The sequence below is a fragment of the Chaetomium globosum genome, genomic scaffold (genome assembly GCF_000143365.1).
Source record: "Chaetomium globosum CBS 148.51 scaffold_5 genomic scaffold, whole genome shotgun sequence".
NCBI classification, from domain to species: Eukaryota; Fungi; Ascomycota; class Sordariomycetes; order Sordariales; family Chaetomiaceae; genus Chaetomium; species Chaetomium globosum.
In genome coordinates, this window is record NT_165980.1 from 4,058,834 (window position 1) to 4,079,590 (window position 20,757).

Here is a 20,757-nt window from a genome sequence, read left to right on the forward strand (position 1 = left end):
GCCTGCGACTCTTGATTTCCAGACTGTTTATCGCTGTGTAAATATTAGAGATTTGAAGACGAAAAATATCAGAGGCGAGCGCTATTTCTCTTATATATTATTTTCCCCCAAATTATTAATCGAGCTATCAGTCCCGTCAGGTCTAGCTTGCACTCCACCAACCCCTCGTCGTCGTTGTCCTTGAATCTCGAAAGACCCGCACGCACCACCCTGCCCCCACCCAACGACCTACCCAACTCCCAGTTCGCCCACCACGCCTACCCTCCCGTCGAACCACGACCGCAGGCGCGCCAATAATGCCGCCTCCCTTCGACCGCACCAGCGCCATGACCACCGTACCAAAACCAGGCCCGGCAAACCTTCGGCCAGGCGCCGGGCTGGACGAGTGGCTCGAGGAAGCCAAGCAATGTCACTATCTACCCGAGCACGTCATGAAGCAGCTCTGCGAGATGGTCAAGGAGGTTCTGATGGAGGAGTCCAACATTCAACCCGTCGTCACTCCCGTCACAATATGCGGCGACATCCACGGCCAGTTCTACGACCTACTGGAGCTGTTCCGCGTAGCCGGTGGCATGCCCGGCGAGTCGAATGTCCAGGCGCCCATGACGAGCACAACAGTGATTTCGTCTGAAGACATTGAGCCGCCGACAGAAATCACGAACCCGAAGTTAAAGGCGATGGTAAAAAATGCGGGGGCGGCGGGGGAGGGCGAGGCCGGTAACGACGGCGGCGGCGGCGGCAGCGGCGACGACACCATTATAGAGCCGCAAGAGGAAACCGCACACTCCGCGCCACCCGCCGATGCTGGCGTGCAGTCAGCCGACACCCGCTTTGTCTTCCTCGGCGACTTTGTCGACCGGGGCTACTTCAGCTTGGAGACCTTTACGCTCCTCATGTGTCTGAAAGCAAAGTGAGGGACTTTGAATCCGTGGTTCCCGTCCGTCGGTGGCACCCCTTGCTAACAAACGGCCGCCCAGATACCCCGACAGGATAGTCCTCGTCCGCGGCAACCACGAGTCGCGCCAAATAACACAGGTGTACGGATTCTACGAGGAGTGCCAGCAGAAGTACGGGAACGCGTCGGTATGGAAGGCCTGCTGCCAGGTATTCGACTTTCTCGTGCTTGCGGCCATCGTGGACGGGACGGTGCTGTGCGTGCACGGCGGGCTGAGCCCGGAGATCCGCACCATCGACCAGATCCGCGTGGTGGCGCGCGCGCAGGAGATCCCCCACGAGGGCGCCTTCTGCGACCTGGTCTGGAGCGACCCGGAGGACATCGAGACGTGGGCCATCAGCCCGCGCGGCGCCGGCTGGCTGTTCGGCTACAAGGTCGCCACCGAGTTCAACCACGTCAACGGCCTGCAGACCATCGCCCGCGCCCACCAGCTAGTGAACGAGGGGTACAAGGTAAGCCACCCTCTCCCCCCCTTCGCCCCTTTTCCACCCCCCCAAAAAACAACACACCAAAACTAACCCCACCCCCCAGTTCCACTTCCCCGAAAAATCCGTCGTCACCGTCTGGTCGGCGCCCAACTACTGCTACCGCTGCGGCAACGTGGCCTCCATCATGACGGTTCCGTCGACCACGGCCGACAGCCGCCTCGACGCCAGCACGCGCTTCTCCATCTTCTCGGCCGTGCCCGACGACCAGCGCCACATCCCCGGCGGGCGGCGCGGCGCGGGCGATTACTTCCTTTAGGCTGTCTTTTGCCTTTTGTCTTTGACACTAGGGCTGCTGGTGGGTGGGGGTTGGATGGTGGGGCGCAAGCTGTAGTTGTTTCTTTTCTTTCTGTTGTTGTTTTTACGGGCAAGGGTTGGTGAGTTGGTGGTATGGGAGGGAGGGGGGTTGGTGGTGGGAGGAGGGACGAAAGAAACGAAAGAGACGGCCGGCCAAATGGGTAGACTTGCGTGGTTATTTGTGTGTTGTTGCTGTTGCTGTTGTTGTTGTTGCTGCTCCTGCTGTTGTATATTATGCATGGCTCCAAAATGAGGAATGAGCGGCAGGTATTCTGATACCCCATACTTGGTCCTTTTTCACTCCGCTTTTTCCCCTTCTCTGTATCTCTCTCTCGGTGCTTTTCGATGACAAGAACGGGACAGCCTAAACAGCGAATGGAATTGCTCACGGCACAGTCGGATACCCAACTGACGAATAATCTAGGCATTGAAGTTTTGAATTTTTTTACCTGTATATGTCGCGCGCCGTCTATGTACCAAACTCATCAGCTCGCTCTTGGAGCATCTCTAGAGTATTTATGCAAAACCCTGCCTGCACCACGGACCAATCGAGAGAGATAGGTATCATGATCCGCCCCCCCCGCCAACCCCCATCATACACACATATTACCCTTCCCCCACAAAAAACAGGCCCCGTTACCTTTTTCCCTTCAGCTCCTCCTCAACCTCCTCCTTAACCAACTCCCGCACGGCCTTCCAGTTGTTCTCCACATCCCTGACCCTCTTCTCCTTCTTGTCCAGCCCGACGAACTCCGGAGGTAGCACCTTGGCGTCAAACTCGAAGCCCTCCTCATCCTTGAGGGCGAGGGTGACGGCGCCAGCAAACTTGGCCGGGTGGGCGGTAGAGAGCGAGATGATGGGGGTATCAGGGGTGGCGCGGGTGGCGGAGCGCTTGGCGGCCTCGACGCCGACGGCGGTGTGGGGGTCAAGTACATAGCCGACGTCCTTGTAGAGGGCGCGGATGGTATCGAGGGTTTCCTGGTCGCTGACACGCTCGCTCTCAAAGGTGCGGCGGGCCGTCTCGAGCACGTCCTTGTAGACGGGGCCGAAGCCGCCCTTGTTCTTGAGATCGGCCAACCATGACGACACCTCCTGACCGGCCTGCTTCTTGTTCCACTCGTCGTCCATGCCGGCGCTCGACGCGAACTCGTAGGCGAGGAACCACAGCAGGCGCTCGAAGTTGGACGACACGAGGATGTCCATGGCCGGGGAGAGGGTCTCCTTGACTCCGTCCTCGTGAGCCTTGACGCCGTCGGATTCGAGGCCGCCCTCGGCTGCGGAGCCGTAGCTGGCCTGCTTCTCGTACCGGCCCGTCTTCCAGAACCGATCGAGGATGTCGTTCTCGTTGGTCGCGATGACAAACTTGTCGACGGGCAGGCCCATGCGGTGGGCAAAATAGCCGGCCAGGATGTCGCCGAAGTTACCCGAGGGGACCGAGTAGCGAACCTTGTCGCCGATCTTAAAGGAGTCCGGCTGTTGGCGGGCTAGGGAGAAGTACGAGTGGAAGTAATAGACTATCTGGGCCAAGATGCGCGCCCAGTTGATCGAGTTGACGGCGCCGAGTTTGTGGGTCGAGTTGATGTCGGGATCGGCAAAAAGGGCCTTCACGATATCCTAGAAGGGGTGTAAGCATCAATGTACCCTCAAGTCAAGGGTGGTGATTACTGACCTGGCAATTGTCAAAGTTGCCCGTCACGGCGAGGTTGTGGACGTTGGCGTCCAGCACGGTGGTCATTTGGAGCTCCTGAATTGGGCTCACACGGCCCTTGGGATGGAGCATGAAAACTGAGACATCTTTCTTCCCCCGCAGGCCGTAAATGGCGGCCGAACCCGTGTCACCGCTTGTCGCGCCCACCACGGTGAGGTGATACCTGTCCCGCCCTGTCTTCCCCTCGTTCCGGCGCACCAAGAAGTACTCGAACAGGTTGCCGAGGAACTGCAGGGCCACGTCCTTGAAGGCGAATGTCGGCCCGTGAAAGAGCTCTAGCAGGTGGATGTTGTCCTGTAGGTGTACTAGGGGGGTGACATCGTCGGCGCGGAAGGTGGAATAACTGCGGCGGATGATATCCTTGAGGTCCTCGGCGGGAATCTCGGAGGGAGAGACGTAGAGAGACAAAACGTTGAAGGCGAGGTCAACAAACGAGAGGTCCTTCCAGGACTCCCATTGCGCCGCGGCGGGGACATGTTCGGGGATGTATAGGCCGCCATCGGAGGCGAGACCCTTGAGGACGACTTCCTCGAAGGAGAGCTAATGTGTGGTTCAGACCGTCAGCGGCGATTTCTTCTCTAGCAGCAACGTCGCGACATTCTGAGCTAGGGTAAAAAAGAAAGAAAGAAAGAAAGAACCTACACCGCTGTCATCGCCCCGCGTGCTGAGATAGCGCTGCGACTGGGTGTGCGTCGGCGCGGAGGGCCCGTTGGGGGGGACGCCGTTGGACATGCTGGCGCGATTATGGTGTATCGGAGATGGTGATAGGGCGGCCGGTGGTTGCTGTTGGACCCAACTGCTCGGGAACGGGGTGGACAACACACACAAACAAGACGAAAAGACGACCAAAAGAAGAAGAAGGGGGAGTCAGAGGCTGAACAGAAAGCGGTGCCGAGCATCGGCGAGCGGGGCCGCAAAAAGCTGCTGAGTTTTGCCCCGCACTGACACGGCGCCAACCAGACTGCGGGGTGATGAACGGGGTCCTGTTTTCCACTGTGTCATTCAGTCCCGTCAATGGACAGGGGCCAAGGAGAGGCGCCTCAACCCATCAGAATTGACGCAATTGATGCATATGTTGACCTCGAACGGCTTCACCCATCCGAGAAACCGGTGAACCCAAAATGGGACGAAATCCCACCATTACTAGTTTTAACCCGGACATTTTTGTCCGTAGTGTCTAGCAAACCCGCTCGGGGAAGCGTGATTTCAGTATTGGTATAGGATCAGGTGAGATGGCCCAGTGTCGGATTCCAACAGCGCTGTTAGTAACGGAAACCTGTCCGGGTGCAAGCTGTTTGCATCCCGAGAACAGAAAACTGTGGGCCATGTCGCAGGTGATGGTTGTACCAAGGAAATCTCGCGGCCACAAGACAACGTTATCCTCTTCCGCTGCGAGGAAATATTTTGGCGTGCCGTCGGAGCCGTAATTCGGGAGCCAGCATACGTACCCGACGGCACATCAACCATGGCGTCTTGATAGGTTTTGGCGCGAGCAGCTGACACATCCAAGCGGTCCGCGATCGCCCTGTTGCTCGGGCACGTCGGGACAGGGAGACCACCGGGCCTGTAACGAGGCCGAGTTCCAAGCCATGGACATCAAGCTTACTAGGTAGGCTCGACCTTGGTAGGCAAGGTAGGCTCAGTAGGCTCATTGCGGCCGCCTTTTCGAAGGCGAATGTCGAGAGCGGGCGAACAAAGATCTTTATCACCAGCTTGAAGTGCTCGAGAAGAGCCAGTTCACGGCGGGGTGGGATCGTGGCAGTCCAGAAAAATGGAATAAGAGTGGGCATCACAGCGCTCAGCTTCCGGATGCCACCGATCCCTCTCGGACAAGAAATGCCCGGTCGTTGCCCACACCGGAGACTGCACCCACAAGGTGGTAGGAGTGGTGGTGTGGGATGGGCAAGCAGGGATGCAAAGAAGGTTCAGTGTGGAGTTCTTTGCTCAAGATTGGCTCGCCCCAATCGTGCCCATGTTCTGAGGGGACGCGGGGCTAAAGCGGGATGTGGGACTGCAAAGGCCGAAACGATGTATCGTCCAATAGTGTCGCATGGCCGTGCACCCCATATCCCGCTAGTGGCAGGCGAGGGCCCAGTGTGCTTTCTCTTTGAAATCGACAGACACTGTGAGCTCATCAACCCATCCACACTCCACGTTCCTTTCTTCATCGGCTCACCACCGAGTCAATCCAACATCCTCGTAGGTGGTCGTTGACGGAGAGCCGAGCGATGGCGAATGGGTTAATTGATGGTTTTGGGTTTACAGCCAAGGCTTCTTTGATCCTTCATCTTCCACGGTAACAGTAACAATTCGAATGCTAAATTGGGACCTTTGATCTTTCCTAAGTGGATCATCCCAACGGTTCCAATCCGGCAAGAAGGACCCCGCGGCTCCAGGCCGCGTTCCCCCAGGTACCAGTGAAACACAGAGGTGGATTCCTGTTCGCGCTGCATTCGCAGACGTACGGCACCTTACTTGTTGTAGCAACCAACAAATATCAACTGACTCGGGCGTTGAAAAGCAAAGAATAAAAGTGACAGGCTCACAGGCCATACTTGGTACAATGGGCGTGTTTGATCAATGGGATCGCCACCGAAGAGATCATCATCGCCGTTGTGGTGGCCAGAGGGGGGACCCGAGTGCTTGGCCCCCGCCATTGGCAATTCGAAGCTCCCATCAGTGCTACCCGTCAGCCGCAGCTGCCCGGGGCTCAGGTTCTTCTCTTTCTGTTTATTTTCTTTTCCTTCCATGTCGACACCTTCACCTTCACCTTCACCTTCTTTGTTCTAGCTTAGCACCCAAGTCCACGTGGGCAATTCGGCACTTTCGCCACTGTCTTTGCGTCTTTTGCGTCTCTGCGTCTCTGCATCTCTCTCCCTTGCATTGCCCGAGCAAAAAGGTAACTGACGCCATTACCGTTCCACAACCGTCTTATCAGCCGCCCAACACTTGCACTGTGTGGTTTTATTAAGAGCAGACAGCCAATTCGATCCAGCTCGCTTCACATAAAACAGGGATCAGCGATAAGGCTGTTGTGCTGCGGTGCTACAGTGCGCAGTGAGTGTGCAGTGTGTGCTTGCTCCCCCTCACTCCTCCTCGACTTGAGGGCCAATACATTTCTCCCACCCTCTCGATCCCGATCAACAATTGGAATTGACAAAGACCCCCTCCGTCGGGACCTTCTTCATCGGACAGGGCCCGAATTTTACCACCCATATCGCATCTTGAAAGACTGATTCCCACGTTATTTCATCTTGAGCCCATATATTACTGTGTCGATCCCTCCATCTTCCTCCTTTGGTCGAATCTCGGAATTTCCTCGAACCCCCCCTCGAGTTTCCGCCCCGAGTCGAAGTCGCGTCTTGCCTCCGTGCCGATGCTGGGCCCATCCCCCTCCGTAAAGAACGACCGCGACAACCCGTGAAGTGCCATCATGGCGACCATTGCCTTATCTCGACCCGTTGCACCACATCGTCCCACCTCCCTAACCTCGACCATCACCCTCGACAGCCACCCTTCGCAATGTCCCGTCCCCGTGCCTAACAAGCACATCCCCGTGTGTCCGCCAGGACCCATCCCCCAGGAGGAGCCCACAACGCCGCCGCCGTCGCCGGTTAAGGAGGATGGTCAGCTGGCCCGCTCGCTATTACACCCCCCGGACAAGTACCCCCGTGTCGACATGGGCCGGCTGTCTCTCTACAAGGTCGATGCCGATGGTGTGGCCGCCGCCATGGACCATGCCGCCCGCCAGCCGCTTCCGGAACCGTCCCAGGTCTTCCCCTGGCTGCACGGCCTCCACCCGTCCAACGCCATTCAGCAAGCTTTCTTCATGGCCCGGAAGCGTGCCTTGCGGAGGACACCACCGTGTCTCCGCAGCATCACCGTGGTCAAGGCCGACGGGGATCTCAGCGTGTCCCGGCTAAAAGGCGCCATCTCCCCGGACGAGTTCCTACAACTCGAGGGGGCCGTTTCCGAGTTCATCGAGGCCGATCCGAGGGAGGGCTTCTCGGTGCGCAACTTCCAGATCCAGGCCGCCAAGTCGGCCATGACCTCGGACATCATTGTCTACGGAAGCGACGATGTGGCCGTGCGCAAACTGGGCTGGGACATCGCGGCCGCCCAGCAGAGATGGCGGGACCGGCATGACGCCATGCGCCACCACCTGCCGCGGTACAGCACTTTCATCTGCACCAGCCCGTTCGCCGAGTTCGAGGAGAAGCACCCGGAGATCGTGTCGGTCAACTCGGAGGGCCTGCTCACGGGGACCGTGCTCGACTTTTTCCACCAGGAGCGGCGCGAGATGTACGACATGACGCGGGCATCGGAGATCTCGCACAACGTGTGGCTTGGTCCGACGCCCGACGCCGGGTCGGAAGAAGAGCAGTCCTACGACATTCTGATCGAGTGCAATGACCTGGGCCGCCTGAACCCGGCCGCGCTGGCGACCATCGCCGAGGGCCCGGACGACGAGACCAAACAATACCACCTCGACTTCCCCTCCTCAGGCAGCATCCTCGCGCCGACCTGGTCGCACGCCGAAGCCGACGGCATCCTCGAAACCTGCACCTGGATATACCACCTCGCCCACGGCACCCGCCCCCTCGGTCCCACCCCCCAAGAAGCCTCCCAACAACTACCACCGCAGCAACTACCGACCACAACCCGCCCCCGCAAAATTCTCCTCCACTGCAACGACGGTTACACCGAATCCACCCTCCTCGCCGTCGCCTACCACAGCCTAGCCACGGGGCAGCCCGTGCCGCAGGCCTGGCTGGACCTGCACACGGCGCGCCAGCGCAACCTCTTTGCCTACCCCTCCGACGTCGGCCTACTGGGCGCGATCGCCCCGCGATTGATGCAGGCGTCCCCCGCTCGCGGCGCTCTAGCCACGGCAGGGTTAGGAACGGCGGCGGTAAAGGAAGGGGAGGAGCTGGAGGAGCCGCGGTGGTGGGCCGGGTTTGACGGGTCGTTTCCCAGCCGCGTGCTGGAGTACATGTATCTGGGCAACCTGGGCCACGCCAACAACCCGGACCTGTTGCGCGCGCTCGGGGTGGGGCAGATCTTGAGCGTGGGCGAGACGGCCATGTGGAGGGATGGCGAGCTGGAGGCGTGGGGCGAGCAGAATGTGTGTCTGGTCAAGGGCGTGCAGGATAATGGGATCGATCCGTTGACCGACGAGTTTGCGCGGTGCTTGGAGTTTATTGGTGAGTTTTTCTTGTCTCCTTGTTCTCCAATCCACCCACCACCCCCTTAACCCCTTTACCAACCACACAAAACAACAAATACCGAAACCAAACACTAACCCCCTCCCCCCCCCCCCCTAGACCGCGGGCGACGCAACGGCACCGCCACATTGGTACACTGGCCGCGTGGGCGTCTCCCGCAGCGCCACCATCTGCATCGCCGAGTGATGCGCAGCCGCCGCATGTCGTTCCCGCGCGCCTACTGCTTCGTGCGCGCCCGCCGCCTCAACGTCATCATCCAGCCGCACCTGCGCTTCGCGTACGAGCTGCTCAAGTGGGAGGAGCTGCTGCTGCGTAGTGGTGGTGGTGGTATGGTTGGTGGTGACCATGGAGAAGATGGCGGGTTTGATGGTGACGGCGGCGGCTTCAAGCGCGAGCTGGAGTGGGCCGAGATTGCGCGCGAGATCGCTCTCATGAATAAGCCTTATGCTCGCTGAGCTGGCTTTGTCGTGGAGGACGGACGGCCTAGGAGTGGCTACCTGCCTGGCTAGGTAGCTACCTCGGGCTGTCTAGATAGGGAAGAAGGGGATGGGCACCTCCCCCGGCGGGAGGGCTCTCCTTCCTTCCATTCCCACTTCCACTCCTACTTCCGCTGTCCCTCTAACTAGCGTCTCGCTGCTCCCGAGACGATACACGTTTTTATTCCCTTCTTTCCCTCCTCTGCGGCCTTTGATATACGGTTTTATTTATGCAGGCAAGCAAGCAAGCAAGCAATCTACGGCTTCCATATTTCTTTATTTTTACCAGGCGTGGGCCTTGATTTGTTCATTATTCTTTGGCGGAATGTTTTATAGGTATGATACGATATGGCATCGGCTATGACAGGCGAGCGGATGTTACTTACGATTTGGAGGGTTCTGATTCGGTTGATGACCTGGCGTCCGAGGCTTCTTTATCAGTGCGTTCTGCGTTTGTTTATTTCCGGTCCACTCAATGGTCTTCTTGTGACTTGGATAGGGGCAGGCTCGGGCGGCTCTGGATGGAATTGTGGAACAACCACCCCGGAAAACGAGGATATTCTGAAATTGAAGCACGCCTTGTCCTGGTACCATGGTGACGTGTTCGGGTGTGGAAACATGTTTATGACCGGTCCCCTACTTTTCTCATGTGAGAACGGAGCGGGAAGTGAAGAGTTCTGACCAATTCCAATCTGGTTGCCTTCTGAGATGCCACACCGGGCTGCCTCCCCTAGCATCGTGAATCCCGACTTCTAGGGGTTGAAGGTTAACGAGATAACGAACCGATGGTAAATTCAGAAACAGCCCTACTGTAAACATCGATTCCGTCACACAACCCACATTGCTACTCAAAGTGCCATTATTTAGGGCATGGCAAGTGAGGGCGCTTCAAGAAGTGGTTAGTTAATATTAGTGCGCTACCAACATGAGCGCTTCACAAAAATACGAGTATCCGTTACCGCAGAAACCAAACGCCAAACGCTATGCACAAGGAAATTCCCCTGCTCCGGCCCCGATACCCATAGCCCTGAGTCCTGAGACACCCATGACGCTCAGTCGTCCACCCATACTCCGTAAAATCAAGACCTGTATAACCAACTCGTACGTCGCATAAACTAAGCAGAGAGAAATCAGCAACCCCCCATTCACCCGGCCTACCTCAGCTAGTCATCCGGACTTGGGGCCAAAATGGATCCCTCACTTCGCTCCGAAGAGGAGGAAGTCCCGGCCACCAAGCCCAAGTTCGCCCGGGCAAACGTCTCCAACGGGCTGCTCAACAGGCCGTCCACGGCTATCTGCAATTTGCCGAGGACGGAGCCACGCGGGGAACGCGGGACATCAACGACAACGTAGTCGTCAGGAGGAGGGCTTTGAGGCACATGTTGACGTTCCAGGTCATTAGAATCGGTCGACCCCTATGAACCGTATCCAGAGGCGCTCATCCCAAAATCACAAACACTAGAGAATACAGGTTAGCATGGGCAGGGCGCGCGGGAAGAGTTCATCACAAAACAAACCTGAATTGTCGCAGGAGACAACCCTCCCCGCCGTTTTGCAGATCGATGGTGTACACAAAAAAGCCACCGTCGCTCGTGGCGACCATGACCTGCGGTGAGTTGCTAGACATAGCCACCACGCTACGCAAACTCACCGGGCCTAAAAGGGCGTCTCCCGCATTGGTCGGCTTGGGAATCTTGACGCTCGCAAAATCGCGCTGCGGCTCCCACATCTCGGCCACCGACTGGGGTAGATAAGGCACGACGGCCCCAGCCACACTGCGACTAACGATTTGTGACGACCGGCGGAGCATGCTCCCAAACGTCCCGCTTTGCCTCCTAGCCGCCGAGGGACCGCTGGGCCCGGCCTCGGGCGTCTCGCCCCGAGGTGATGAGTCGGAATCGCCGCTGGGCGAGTACTCGCTGCCGTCAATGCTCTTAGATCGTGACCAGCGGTTGGCGCGAGGGCTGCCCGGGGTTTCCAGCGCGGCTGGGCCAGCGCCTCCGGCATTAGCGTTTTGCGCGCTGGCCAGACGGAAGATGTGGACTGTTTCGGAGCTGGACGAGACGCACAACAGGGTGGAGCTGAGGTTGAATGACATGTTGTAGATGGTTGACGGAATGGTCCCACGGCGGAACTCGAAGAGTTTATGGCCTTCCGGGACGGAATGGACTCGCACAATCGTGCCCCGTTCCGACGCCGTAGCCACCTTTGTGCCCTCGTGATTCAGGGCGATGCAGCACAGGGGCATTTTGTGGGCCTCGATGACGTTGACGGCCTTTCCAGCCGTCGTGTCGAAGACCATGAGAGCCCCGGAGGTGGGCGGCACGTATTCCGAGAGGGGAGGCGCGTGTGCGGGCCGCCTCTCGCCTTGATCCTCGCGCGGCTTGGGCATAGGATAAGCGATGTAGCTCCTGTCCGACATGGGCGATAGAGCGAAGATAGCGTTCGGATTCGGCGACGTCGCGATAGTGTGCTTCAAGGCCATGTTGCCTATGTCATAAACGTAAATCTCCTCTTCCAGCACCACAGCTAATGTTTTCCGGTTTAGGCGAACGGCTAGCACGGCGGTCGGGAAGGTGAGGTCACAGATTATGGAACCGCGCTGCAAGGTCGGCCAGCATTAGCTGGGTTGAGATGAGCAGAGGGGCTGCGTCTGACTTACCTTGGTGTTTTGTATTACCAAATGGCGCGGTGAGCGGACCATGGCGACGAGCGAGGTCGAAAACAGCATCTCGATAATAGTGACATTGCCTTCATCACTGTTGAATATCTTGCTGAAAGGGTCGGTGTGGTAAATTCGGAAACCCCTGCTGGTGGCGACAGCCAAACAGCTGTGGTCCTGATTGAAGGTAACATAGTTGAGCTTGGTGTTCGATAAGTCCGCCATGGTGATTGTCAACCCCTACGGGTGTCTGCGTCAGATACGATAGAAATGCGTTTTCGATTGCGGGGATGCCTGTGTCTGATGGTTTGGAAGATGAGGACGAATGGCGAGGGTGCTGTAACCTGCTGCAATGCAACCTGGGAAGTTTACGCCGGGTTCGATGAGACGATGCGTGCGCCGTTTGTGGGTGCGTGTTGTGCGATACAGAAGAATAATGACAAAGCAACAATCGATTGAGGTGACCGGGGCTTGTGGCAGCCTGGCCTTGTTCTGGCGGTGGAAATGGAAGCTTTTGAATGTTCCAGGTTCGAGTTACTCAAGATGGATGCTGGGATGTTGTCGAATGAAATCAGAGGCGGAGCTCTGCTGCCTTCCGAGGGGAGACATGCCGACATGGAAGCTTCCTGGCACGCCTGCTCTGGCCTGGCAAAGCGCGGTCAGGAGCTTGGGCCACCTGATCATCGCTGCGGGGCAATGAGCCGCCTTGGCACATGCTCGAATCCTTTTGACAGGATAACCCTAACCCGCAACGACCTCTCCTTTCCTAGCCGATTCCTCGACCTCGAAACACGACGGCCACTCACTCACTCCTTAGCCACCCTGTAGGGTGAGGCCATCGTCGACTTCAATACGAGTAATCCATTACAGTTGCTACAACAACCAGCCAAGATATACCAGCGAATGATACTTAGCAGACACATCGTCGCATTCACATCAATCTCAAATCCGCCTCTCTCTTCCCCCCCCGGGCGGAGTGACTGACTAACGTGCCCCGAGAAAGACCGAGAGAGGCACCAAGTACGGCATGCATTCCCTCTTCTCCCTCAATCACGTGCCCCCATCTACATCTACTCCTCAACCCTCATCCATCCAGTCACGCCAGCCCCTCACCTATTGCTCGTGGTGACCATGATACCCCTGAAAGCATCCGAGATCTCACTCACGGTCGGCGGCGTAAACCTCTCCGGCGCCGTCGACACGCCCCTAGAAAGCCGCTCCTGCATCATCTTGAGTAGCAGCGGTGGCAAGGCGTCCTCGGTCGCCCTGATCGTCAACCGTACCATCTGTAAAACAGACGAGTTAGCACAAAGCTTCTTGTCAAAGCGGTGAGACTAAAAAAGAAAGTGAATAAAACGCACCTGGGTCTGATAATTCGGCTCCAGCCGCAGCAGACAACCGTACTTGCCGCCCTCGGAGGTGTGGACAACGCTCGCACCCACAAGGTTCTTCCCGTTGGGATCGACACCGTTGAGCACGCCCCAGCGGAAGCCCTCGACGACAGTGCGGACAAAGCCCTCGGTGATCTCCCTTTCTCCGGCCCTAGACCCACCCCCGGTAGCGGCCAGCCCAAAGATATGCTGGGCCTCGCGGGGCGCGCCGCCGATCTGCTTCCAGCGCTTGAAGAAGTCCTCGGCGGACAGCTCAGCGGGGTCCATGAACTTGTGGACGGTGACGGGCAGCTTCAGGGTGAGGGCCTGCAGGGCGCCGGCGAGGTAGCTGATGCGGATGGTGGGGCTCTTGTCGAAGACGCGCTTGGCCTCGAACATGATGACCTGCTGGGCCTGGGCGCCCTGCGCGATGGTGGTGTCGGGCAGGCCCTTGACGTCCCAGGTCAGGTTGGCCTTCTCCGACTCGTCGAGGTCGAGCGTCGTGGTGAAGGACGAAATGAGCGCGGGCGTCTTGTTGGTGAAGTACAGGATCAGGCACGCCATCTGCCCACGGTACTCGGACCGCACCCCGACCTGAATCTGCCCGTCCTCGTAGAGCACGCCATCCGCCTTGGTCAGCAGCCGGTTGAAGCCGCGCTCCCAGTTAGGCGAGAGGTGAGCTGCGCTGGCTAGATTGGGAACCTTGAGCGCCTTGGCTTCCGCCGGCCCGATGTTGCTCATATCGAGGCCTACGAGGTCGTTGGCGGCTGAGTGCCCGTTAGCCGCGGGTGTGCGCCCGTCGACCTGGCCGTTCACCGTGAAGGTCCTCTTGAGACCTCCCTGCTTAGCCATAGTCAGTTCGGCGGCATCTGCATTGGCGTCCTTCCCACCAACGACCCATGTCCTCTTGTCGCTCGTGCCGCCGTGTTTCTGGTGGAGTCTTGAGAGCAGCGCCGACTCGCGTTCTGGGAACGGCGGCATCTCATCGCACACGGTCCTGAGAAGGTCGTCTGTCGGCAAGGTTGCGAGGCTGAGGTATTCGCAAGCTCTCTGCTGGAGCTCCGGATCGAGCGTGTGGCTGTAGACGCTAAACACATTGATGAGCTGTGGCTTGATCTCCGGGAAGAGATTAACATATTTGACGAAGCACGACAAAATCATGCCCCGGGTGCTCGACCCGCACGCGGGCAGCTTGTTTTGGAGCGCCAGGAACTGCTCGATCGGGCTGCACCCCTTCTCCTCCGCGATGAGATGCCCAAACTCGCCGAGAATATAGGCGCCGATCTTGATCAGCGTCTCGTGACCGTGATCCTGCTTGCAGTACTGGAGGATGTTTTGGGCCGCATAAACCTGCAACTCCTCGTTGTTGGAAACGATTTGGATCACTCTTTGCCACACCTCGTCGCTGACGTGGTCGCCCGCCATGGCAATAAGCCGGAGGGATATGTCGACATACCACTGCACGTCAGTGGCGTACTTCTCCGTCAGGATGGCGATCTTGAGCACCATCTCCTCCCGAATCGCAAAGTCTGCGCTTTGCAGGTAATGAAGAAGCTCCCCGACAACCACCCGGGCGTTTGTTGAGTCGCACATGCTGTACAGCAGGTCGAGGCCCTTCCGCCGGACACTGATATCTCTGTCCTTAAGCGCCCCGATAATGACCTCTTGGTGTTGCTTGATCGGGTCGAGCGTGTCCGCCCGCGCAGCCAAATGAGTCATGGCTTCGAGACCCAGGTACCGAACGTTGGTCTCCCTCGACTGGATGAACCGGCCGAGGCGTGACGAGATCTGTTTCATCAGCGCATGCTCAGTATCGAGGTGGATGATGAGGTTAATAGCCTCAAACAACACGGCGTTTTGAGCATTGTTTTGCTGCACGTTCTTATTTGTCTCCAAAGCGAGGTCCAGGGTCTTTTGCAGAGACTCTCGGATCATCCCGCGGACATGGCTATCCTCTGAATATTGTCAGATGACCGGTGTTGGATGTGGGCACTACCGGGCATACCTGAAGGGGGGAAGTATTGCAGCAGCCTGAGAAGCTTGACCTGGATCCAGGGGCAAGGTACTTTGTAGTATAAATAATCTGGCGCATATTCGCCATCGATGATGATGCGCTTCAATCGGCCAGCAGCCTTGGCATATGCGCCCTTGTACTGGTCTGGGTTATCCTGAGCCAAGGCCATGACCAAGGAGGTCACAGATACACCGACGCCGAGATCGACATCGTCCATCAGCGATATTATCCTTTCGGCCCACTGCGGCTGAACGATGCCTGGGTGTTTCCTGTAAAGGCGAAGCATGGTGAGTGCAGCCTTCTTCTTCACGAACGCCTTTGAAGTTCTGCCCCGAGTCAGCGATGGTCTCCCAGACACAATCCGAATCCCAAAACGTACGGTGAAATTAATAGCCTGTGGACCTCGGGGCTCAGCGCTTCTCCCATCTCTCGCCCACCGACGTTTGCAATAGCATGCAGCGCAAGGCAGTTGAACAGCTCATTGTGGTCGAGCAGGTCCTTTCGGATGCTGTTGACCACCAAATGTAAAAGTTCGTGTTTCTCGTGTAGAAATAGGGTCATGGCGAGGTAGCCAATCTGTTTCTCCGAGTATTTGGTCGCTGAGATCAGGTTGACGGCTTCCAGGTGTCCGAAATCGACGTTCCAACCGAGGATGTAGATATAGAGAAGCTGTTGCGCATCAGCCAGCGTCCCTATCCTGCAGTATCGGGCCACCCACTTTGCACACGTATTTCTTCTTGTGGTATCCGCTCAAGTTACCGTCTACACTGCGTTAGCACCCCGCCCAGCGCGGACGGTCCCGGGGTTGCGAACCTTTGAACTTTTGCCTAGACACGCCGGAGTTTAGTATCACTTCGACAGTACTCCAAGGGTGTGACAGACATACCGAATATTGGCCAGCTCCTTGTTGATGCGCTTCTCCTCCAGTTCGCGGGCACGGGCATTCCTCAAATCGGCAATAAACTGGACCAGTCCGCGCATGTTCGCATTGCTGCTGCTGGACCGGCCCAGGAAGCCGGTAGGGCCTGACGACGACATTTTGTTTGAATGGCTAAAGCCTACGGCCCCAATAGCTCAGAGGTACCTCTGGATTTGCGCTGAACTCAAAGCTGGGCAATGTTCCCTCCCGCTATCCGCTCTTCTCCCCCCTCAAAGCCCGTCGAGTTGGATGTGTAAAGTACAGCTGCACGAGGTGGTATTGATGTACCAAGGTTCCTCAGTACATCATCGTCATCGCCAGGGAAGATCAAGACGTCGAGCAGCAGGAGAATCGGGGATGGCGGAGCAACGGAAGACCTGTTCCTTGTCGAGTGCGCGTGCAAGGTCACCGAGCAAAAGTCGCCCTGTCCTCCTGCATCTCCCTTTCGGCGTCCGAGAAAATCGATACGCGTCGTGGTTTCAAAGAGGATCGGGTCCGGAAAATGCGCGCGGCAGTCGTCGAGATGGTCGGCGACAGCGATGTGGTTCAGGGGTTGCTGTGGGACGTGTTTGTCGCCTTGTCCACAAAAAGATGGAGCAAAGGAGAGCACTGTCGCATTTGTTGCTGCATCCCTTGATCTTCAATGGCCGCCCCGAGTCCCCGCATGGGCCGTGCCTTTTCTGTGTCAGTGACAGTTGGGGCTAGTCCGTAATTGGCCTAAATATGTCCCATTTAATCGATTAACCGGGGGGTAGGTCCCCATCTATCTCCAAAACCAGTTCTAACATCACGAACTTTCGGCTTCAGAAATGCCAGGCCATTGCCTACCAACCCCCCGAGAATGCGGCTGAACTTGCCCCGAGCCTGTCGGCCGCAATACATACGGTTACAGACTACTACACCTTCCAGTACGCGGCGGACCTACGCGTTCCAGGCCCCAGGCGGCGCCGTCTTCAAGGTCTTCAACAGCCGCTCAAAATGGCAGCAGAAGGAGCGGGCAGCCGCCAATCCAGAGCTCAGCCGCCAGGCCGACTATCTCAAGGACGAAGTGGCCATGCGCGTGTGTGAACGCTTACTGGTAAGCAACCATGCATACCTTGGAATGCAACGGGAATCCCCTTCTTCCATTCCAATTATGAATCTAACCTCAACCAAAAACCTGCAGGATATCAAACGGCACTTCCCTCGCGTCCTCGACCTCGGCGCCAACTCGTGCAACATCGCGCGCGCCCTAACGCGCGAGAACCCCGACCCGGACCCCGCCACGCCAACGTCCCCCCCACTCTCCAACAAAATAATCTCGCTCATCGCCGCCGACTCCTCAGCCACGCTCCTCCACCGCGACGCCTCCCTCCCCTTCAACGACCAGCTCGACCTCACGCGGCAAGTCCTCGCCGACGACGAGACCCTCCCATTTGCCCCCGCATCCTTCGATATGGTCCTCAGCAGCCTGTCCCTGCACTGGATCAACGACCTGCCCGGTGTGCTGGCGCAGATCAACAACGTGCTCAAGCCGGACAGCCCCTTCATCGGGGCGATGCTGGGCGGGGACACGCTGTTCGAGCTGCGCACGTCACTGCAGCTGGCCGAGCAGGAGCGGCGCGGGGGTATTTCGCCGCATGTGTCACCGCTGGCGGACGTGCGGGATGTGGGGGGGTTGTTGGGCCGCGCAGGGTTCCAGATGCTGACGGTGGATGTGGAAGATGTGGTGGTGGATTATCCGGATACCTTTGCGCTGATGCAGGATCTGCAGGCGATGGGGGAGGGGAATGCGGTGTTGGGGAGGGAGATGGGTGCGATTGGGCGGGATGTGCTGCTGGCGAATGAGGGGATTTATCGGGCGTTACATGGGAATGAGGATGGGAGTCTGCCGGCGACGTTTAGGATTATTCACATGATTGGGTGGAAGGAGGGGGGTAATCAACCCAAGCCATTAAAGAGGGGGAGCGGGGAGGTGAGCCTAAAGGATATCTTGGAGGCGAAATAGGGCAACCCAAAAGGTCGGCTGGTTGTAGGAGTAGTGTGCAAACAACAAAGGATGTGTCGGTGGTCTCCTATCCCGCTTCGACAGGGTTTCAATGGCTAGATCGGGCACGGAAAGCTTGAAAGTCCGCCCGGAGCCTCCTCAACCACCACAAGTCACAGCCGGTAGGACCTGTCATGTTATAGGAGTGTCACCGACGGCTGGCAGATGCCCGAGTTCACAGCAAAACGCCACCATGTCTATAGCCCCCGACTTGCTTTGATGCTCTAAACGTCGCCTTAAGACAGCTTCCCCAACGCCATATTGATCCCTCCCTTACACCCTCCGCCAATCGCTCATGACCCGGCCTATGCATCCCAGCCCCGCCACCTCAACCACCTTCTCATGCCAGCTAAGCAGCACGCTCATGGCGGCGCCGGTCGATTCGGTCGGGGCACCGGGGCGAGGGCCAATCTGGCTGAACCCGGTCTGTTGGGGCGTCATGCGGGTCGGTGTGCGCGGCGCGCTGCCGGAAGAGGCAGATGAGGTGGCCGCCATGCCCTTGTACCTGCCAGCACGTACCCATATTAGCTTTCTGTGTCGCGAGCCTGGAAGGTGAAACGAGCATTGGAACAAGAATAGAGCAGAAGGGAAAAAGTAAGACAATAAAAGGAGAGATGCCACGCACAAATACTTCATCAACACATCCAAACACTCACTCCCCCCGGGGCTCGCATAAACCCGCTGCAGCATCGGCGTCATATCACTCGCCTTGATACTCTGCAGCACCTCGATGACCGTCTGCAGGGCCGCCTCACGAGCGGCGTCGACCGCGCCGTAGGCCGGGCTCTCGAGACAGCCGCGCAGGGCGCCCTCGGCGTCGCCGCCGCGCAGCAGCTGGCGCACCTGGCCCGTCAGCTGGCGGACGTCGGCCTCGCTGAGCGCCGCCGCCGGGTCTGCCGTGCTCGGGTGCAGCGTCGCCGTGTCGAAGTTGACCGACGAGTCCTCCTCCAGCGCGTCGATGTTGATGGTGCGCCACGCGTCGCTCAGCGTCGCCTGTGTGTGCTCGCGGATGATGGACATGGTGGGCGTGGACGGGTGCTGGGTCGTGTGTGGGGGTGTTGGACTTTCGTTGGGGGGGGTTCGAGGGTTTAGGTGGTGGGGTGTGCGCGCAATCGGGCGAAAGCTCGGGTTTGGGCCGGGAAGAGACGGTTGTTTTGTTGATTGAAGCTTCGATGATTCTTGGGTCTCGAGTCTCAAGGCTGCGCTGTTGCGATTGCTCCTCGTCGTTTTGTACTGGTGCTGCTGGTTGGGTTCCTGCTTTGGCAAGTCCGCAATTGCTGGGTTGACGTTGCAAGCAGCTGCTGAGCCCCGCACAGCAGCTGTATGTGGGGTTTATCCGGCCCCACCCCCGGCCACGGGCCCGGACCGAACTGCAAAATAGTCGGGGTGGTGCCGGGCTGAGCCGGATGCGGAGCCGGAATCAAGAACCGGTTTAAGATTGAAGGGAGGATACAACTAGGATTGCTATAAACATGCTTCTTGTTGTTTCTGTCGGCAGTGCTAAGATAATGTATTGAAGCTTCACCCCAGTGCTGCTTCACTTCAACGCTCGAGCACCGTGGACAGTCTCACTATCCTGAAATACTACCTCATTTTGATCACCTCGACCTGGTCATCGCTAAGACTGAAAGAGAACGAGGTAGAATATGGCCGGTTTTATCGGGAGTGGCGGGGAGACTAATTCAATGGTTACAACAGACATAGGCAGAGCGGAATACCTAATCGACACCAGGCAGAAAAGATTTCCAAGAGAAGACCTAACGATAGATGGTTCGAAGCTTGTCTTGGTGGAGTAAGTCGACCTTGTGAGAAGAATGGATATTAAGTTCATGTGAAGACTGCTATCAGCCGCTGGAAATAAGAGGTAAAAACTCGCAGAAGAAACGAAGTCCCTGAACCCTTATCCGCGTTTGGTGGACTTCCTGAAGCTCAAAAGAGACACCAGAAAGGATCATGTCTATCTGATTGGCTCTTAGTTGCCATCGTGGAAGCCTGCCCTCTAAAATCTACTTAGCGAGTGTCTTGAGTGTTACATGTGAGGACACCATATGGTACTCACAAGTGATCGTTTATTGCCATTTGCCAACTTTTGGTGCTGCGTGAGAGGGAATAAGATACACTGGCGACGACTAAAACCTCATCATCCCAACTTGACCATCACAACTATCATACCTCAAATACAAGCTTGGGTTGAGAGTTGAGGCGGCAGTCAGTTAAATGTAGAATGCAGAGCAACCCGATTCACAGTTGTATCAAACACAACAAGCAATGTTTGGTCCTACCCCAAGTTTATCGCGATGGTGTGTGAGATGTTGCTCTGCAGTTACTTGTCCTCTGCTCAGTCTCCGAAGTTTTCAACCTCTCTTAACGAAAACAGTTTCCACCGTAAAGTATCTCGTTACATAGCATTCGCCGACTCCTGATCGCAGTACATCTAACGTCCCCTGACATGCCCATTTTTGTTTCTTGACACAACGTTACCGCCCAGGTTGCTCACAAGTAGGGATATAGGCGATGCCATATCACCAAATCTTGACCATGTTGAGTTGGACTGAAACACTAATCCCGCCAACCGACAGAACCCAACTTATTCGCAGGTGAAGAGAACTTGCTGTTTCTG

General features: G+C 57.4%; 7 protein-coding genes across 7 annotated transcripts; 3 read left to right on the top strand and 4 right to left on the bottom strand.

Annotated features, from left to right (window-relative positions):
- Nucleotides 1–326: 326 nt before the first annotated feature.
- On the top strand, nt 327–1,699 carry CHGG_08161 (uncharacterized protein; the record flags this gene model as incomplete). The annotated part of the gene is made up of 3 exons (XM_001225816.1): nt 327–910; nt 978–1,407; nt 1,487–1,699. The coding sequence occupies 3 exons, from the start codon at nt 327–329 to the stop codon at nt 1,697–1,699; spliced, it is 1,227 nt and encodes a 408-aa protein (XP_001225817.1).
- Nucleotides 1,700–2,373: 674 nt separating this feature from the next.
- Nucleotides 2,374–4,177, bottom strand: CHGG_08162 (threonine synthase; the record flags this gene model as incomplete). Its single annotated transcript, XM_001225817.1, has 3 exons — nt 2,374–3,351; nt 3,407–3,985; nt 4,088–4,177. The coding sequence occupies 3 exons, from the start codon at nt 4,175–4,177 to the stop codon at nt 2,374–2,376; spliced, it is 1,647 nt and encodes a 548-aa protein (XP_001225818.1).
- A 2,701-nt stretch (nt 4,178–6,878) lies between these two features.
- Nucleotides 6,879–9,125, top strand: CHGG_08163 (uncharacterized protein; the record flags this gene model as incomplete). The annotated part of the gene is made up of 2 exons (XM_001225818.1): nt 6,879–8,649; nt 8,770–9,125. The coding sequence occupies 2 exons, from the start codon at nt 6,879–6,881 to the stop codon at nt 9,123–9,125; spliced, it is 2,127 nt and encodes a 708-aa protein (XP_001225819.1).
- A 1,470-nt stretch (nt 9,126–10,595) lies between these two features.
- CHGG_08164 (uncharacterized protein) lies at nt 10,596–12,033 on the bottom strand (the record flags this gene model as incomplete). Its single annotated transcript, XM_001225819.1, has 3 exons — nt 10,596–10,604; nt 10,798–11,748; nt 11,809–12,033. 3 exons carry the CDS (start codon nt 12,031–12,033, stop codon nt 10,596–10,598), a joined length of 1,185 nt encoding a protein of 394 aa, XP_001225820.1.
- An 884-nt stretch (nt 12,034–12,917) lies between these two features.
- Nucleotides 12,918–16,230, bottom strand: CHGG_08165 (uncharacterized protein; the record flags this gene model as incomplete). The annotated part of the gene is made up of 6 exons (XM_001225820.1): nt 12,918–13,094; nt 13,170–15,133; nt 15,184–15,518; nt 15,572–15,861; nt 15,920–15,941; nt 16,079–16,230. The coding sequence occupies 6 exons, from the start codon at nt 16,228–16,230 to the stop codon at nt 12,918–12,920; spliced, it is 2,940 nt and encodes a 979-aa protein (XP_001225821.1).
- Nucleotides 16,231–16,952: 722 nt separating this feature from the next.
- On the top strand, nt 16,953–18,098 carry CHGG_08166 (uncharacterized protein; the record flags this gene model as incomplete). The annotated part of the gene is made up of 2 exons (XM_001225821.1): nt 16,953–17,189; nt 17,277–18,098. The coding sequence occupies 2 exons, from the start codon at nt 16,953–16,955 to the stop codon at nt 18,096–18,098; spliced, it is 1,059 nt and encodes a 352-aa protein (XP_001225822.1).
- A 312-nt stretch (nt 18,099–18,410) lies between these two features.
- CHGG_08167 (uncharacterized protein) lies at nt 18,411–19,157 on the bottom strand (the record flags this gene model as incomplete). Its single annotated transcript, XM_001225822.1, has 2 exons — nt 18,411–18,642; nt 18,763–19,157. 2 exons carry the CDS (start codon nt 19,155–19,157, stop codon nt 18,411–18,413), a joined length of 627 nt encoding a protein of 208 aa, XP_001225823.1.
- Nucleotides 19,158–20,757: the final 1,600 nt, after the last annotated feature.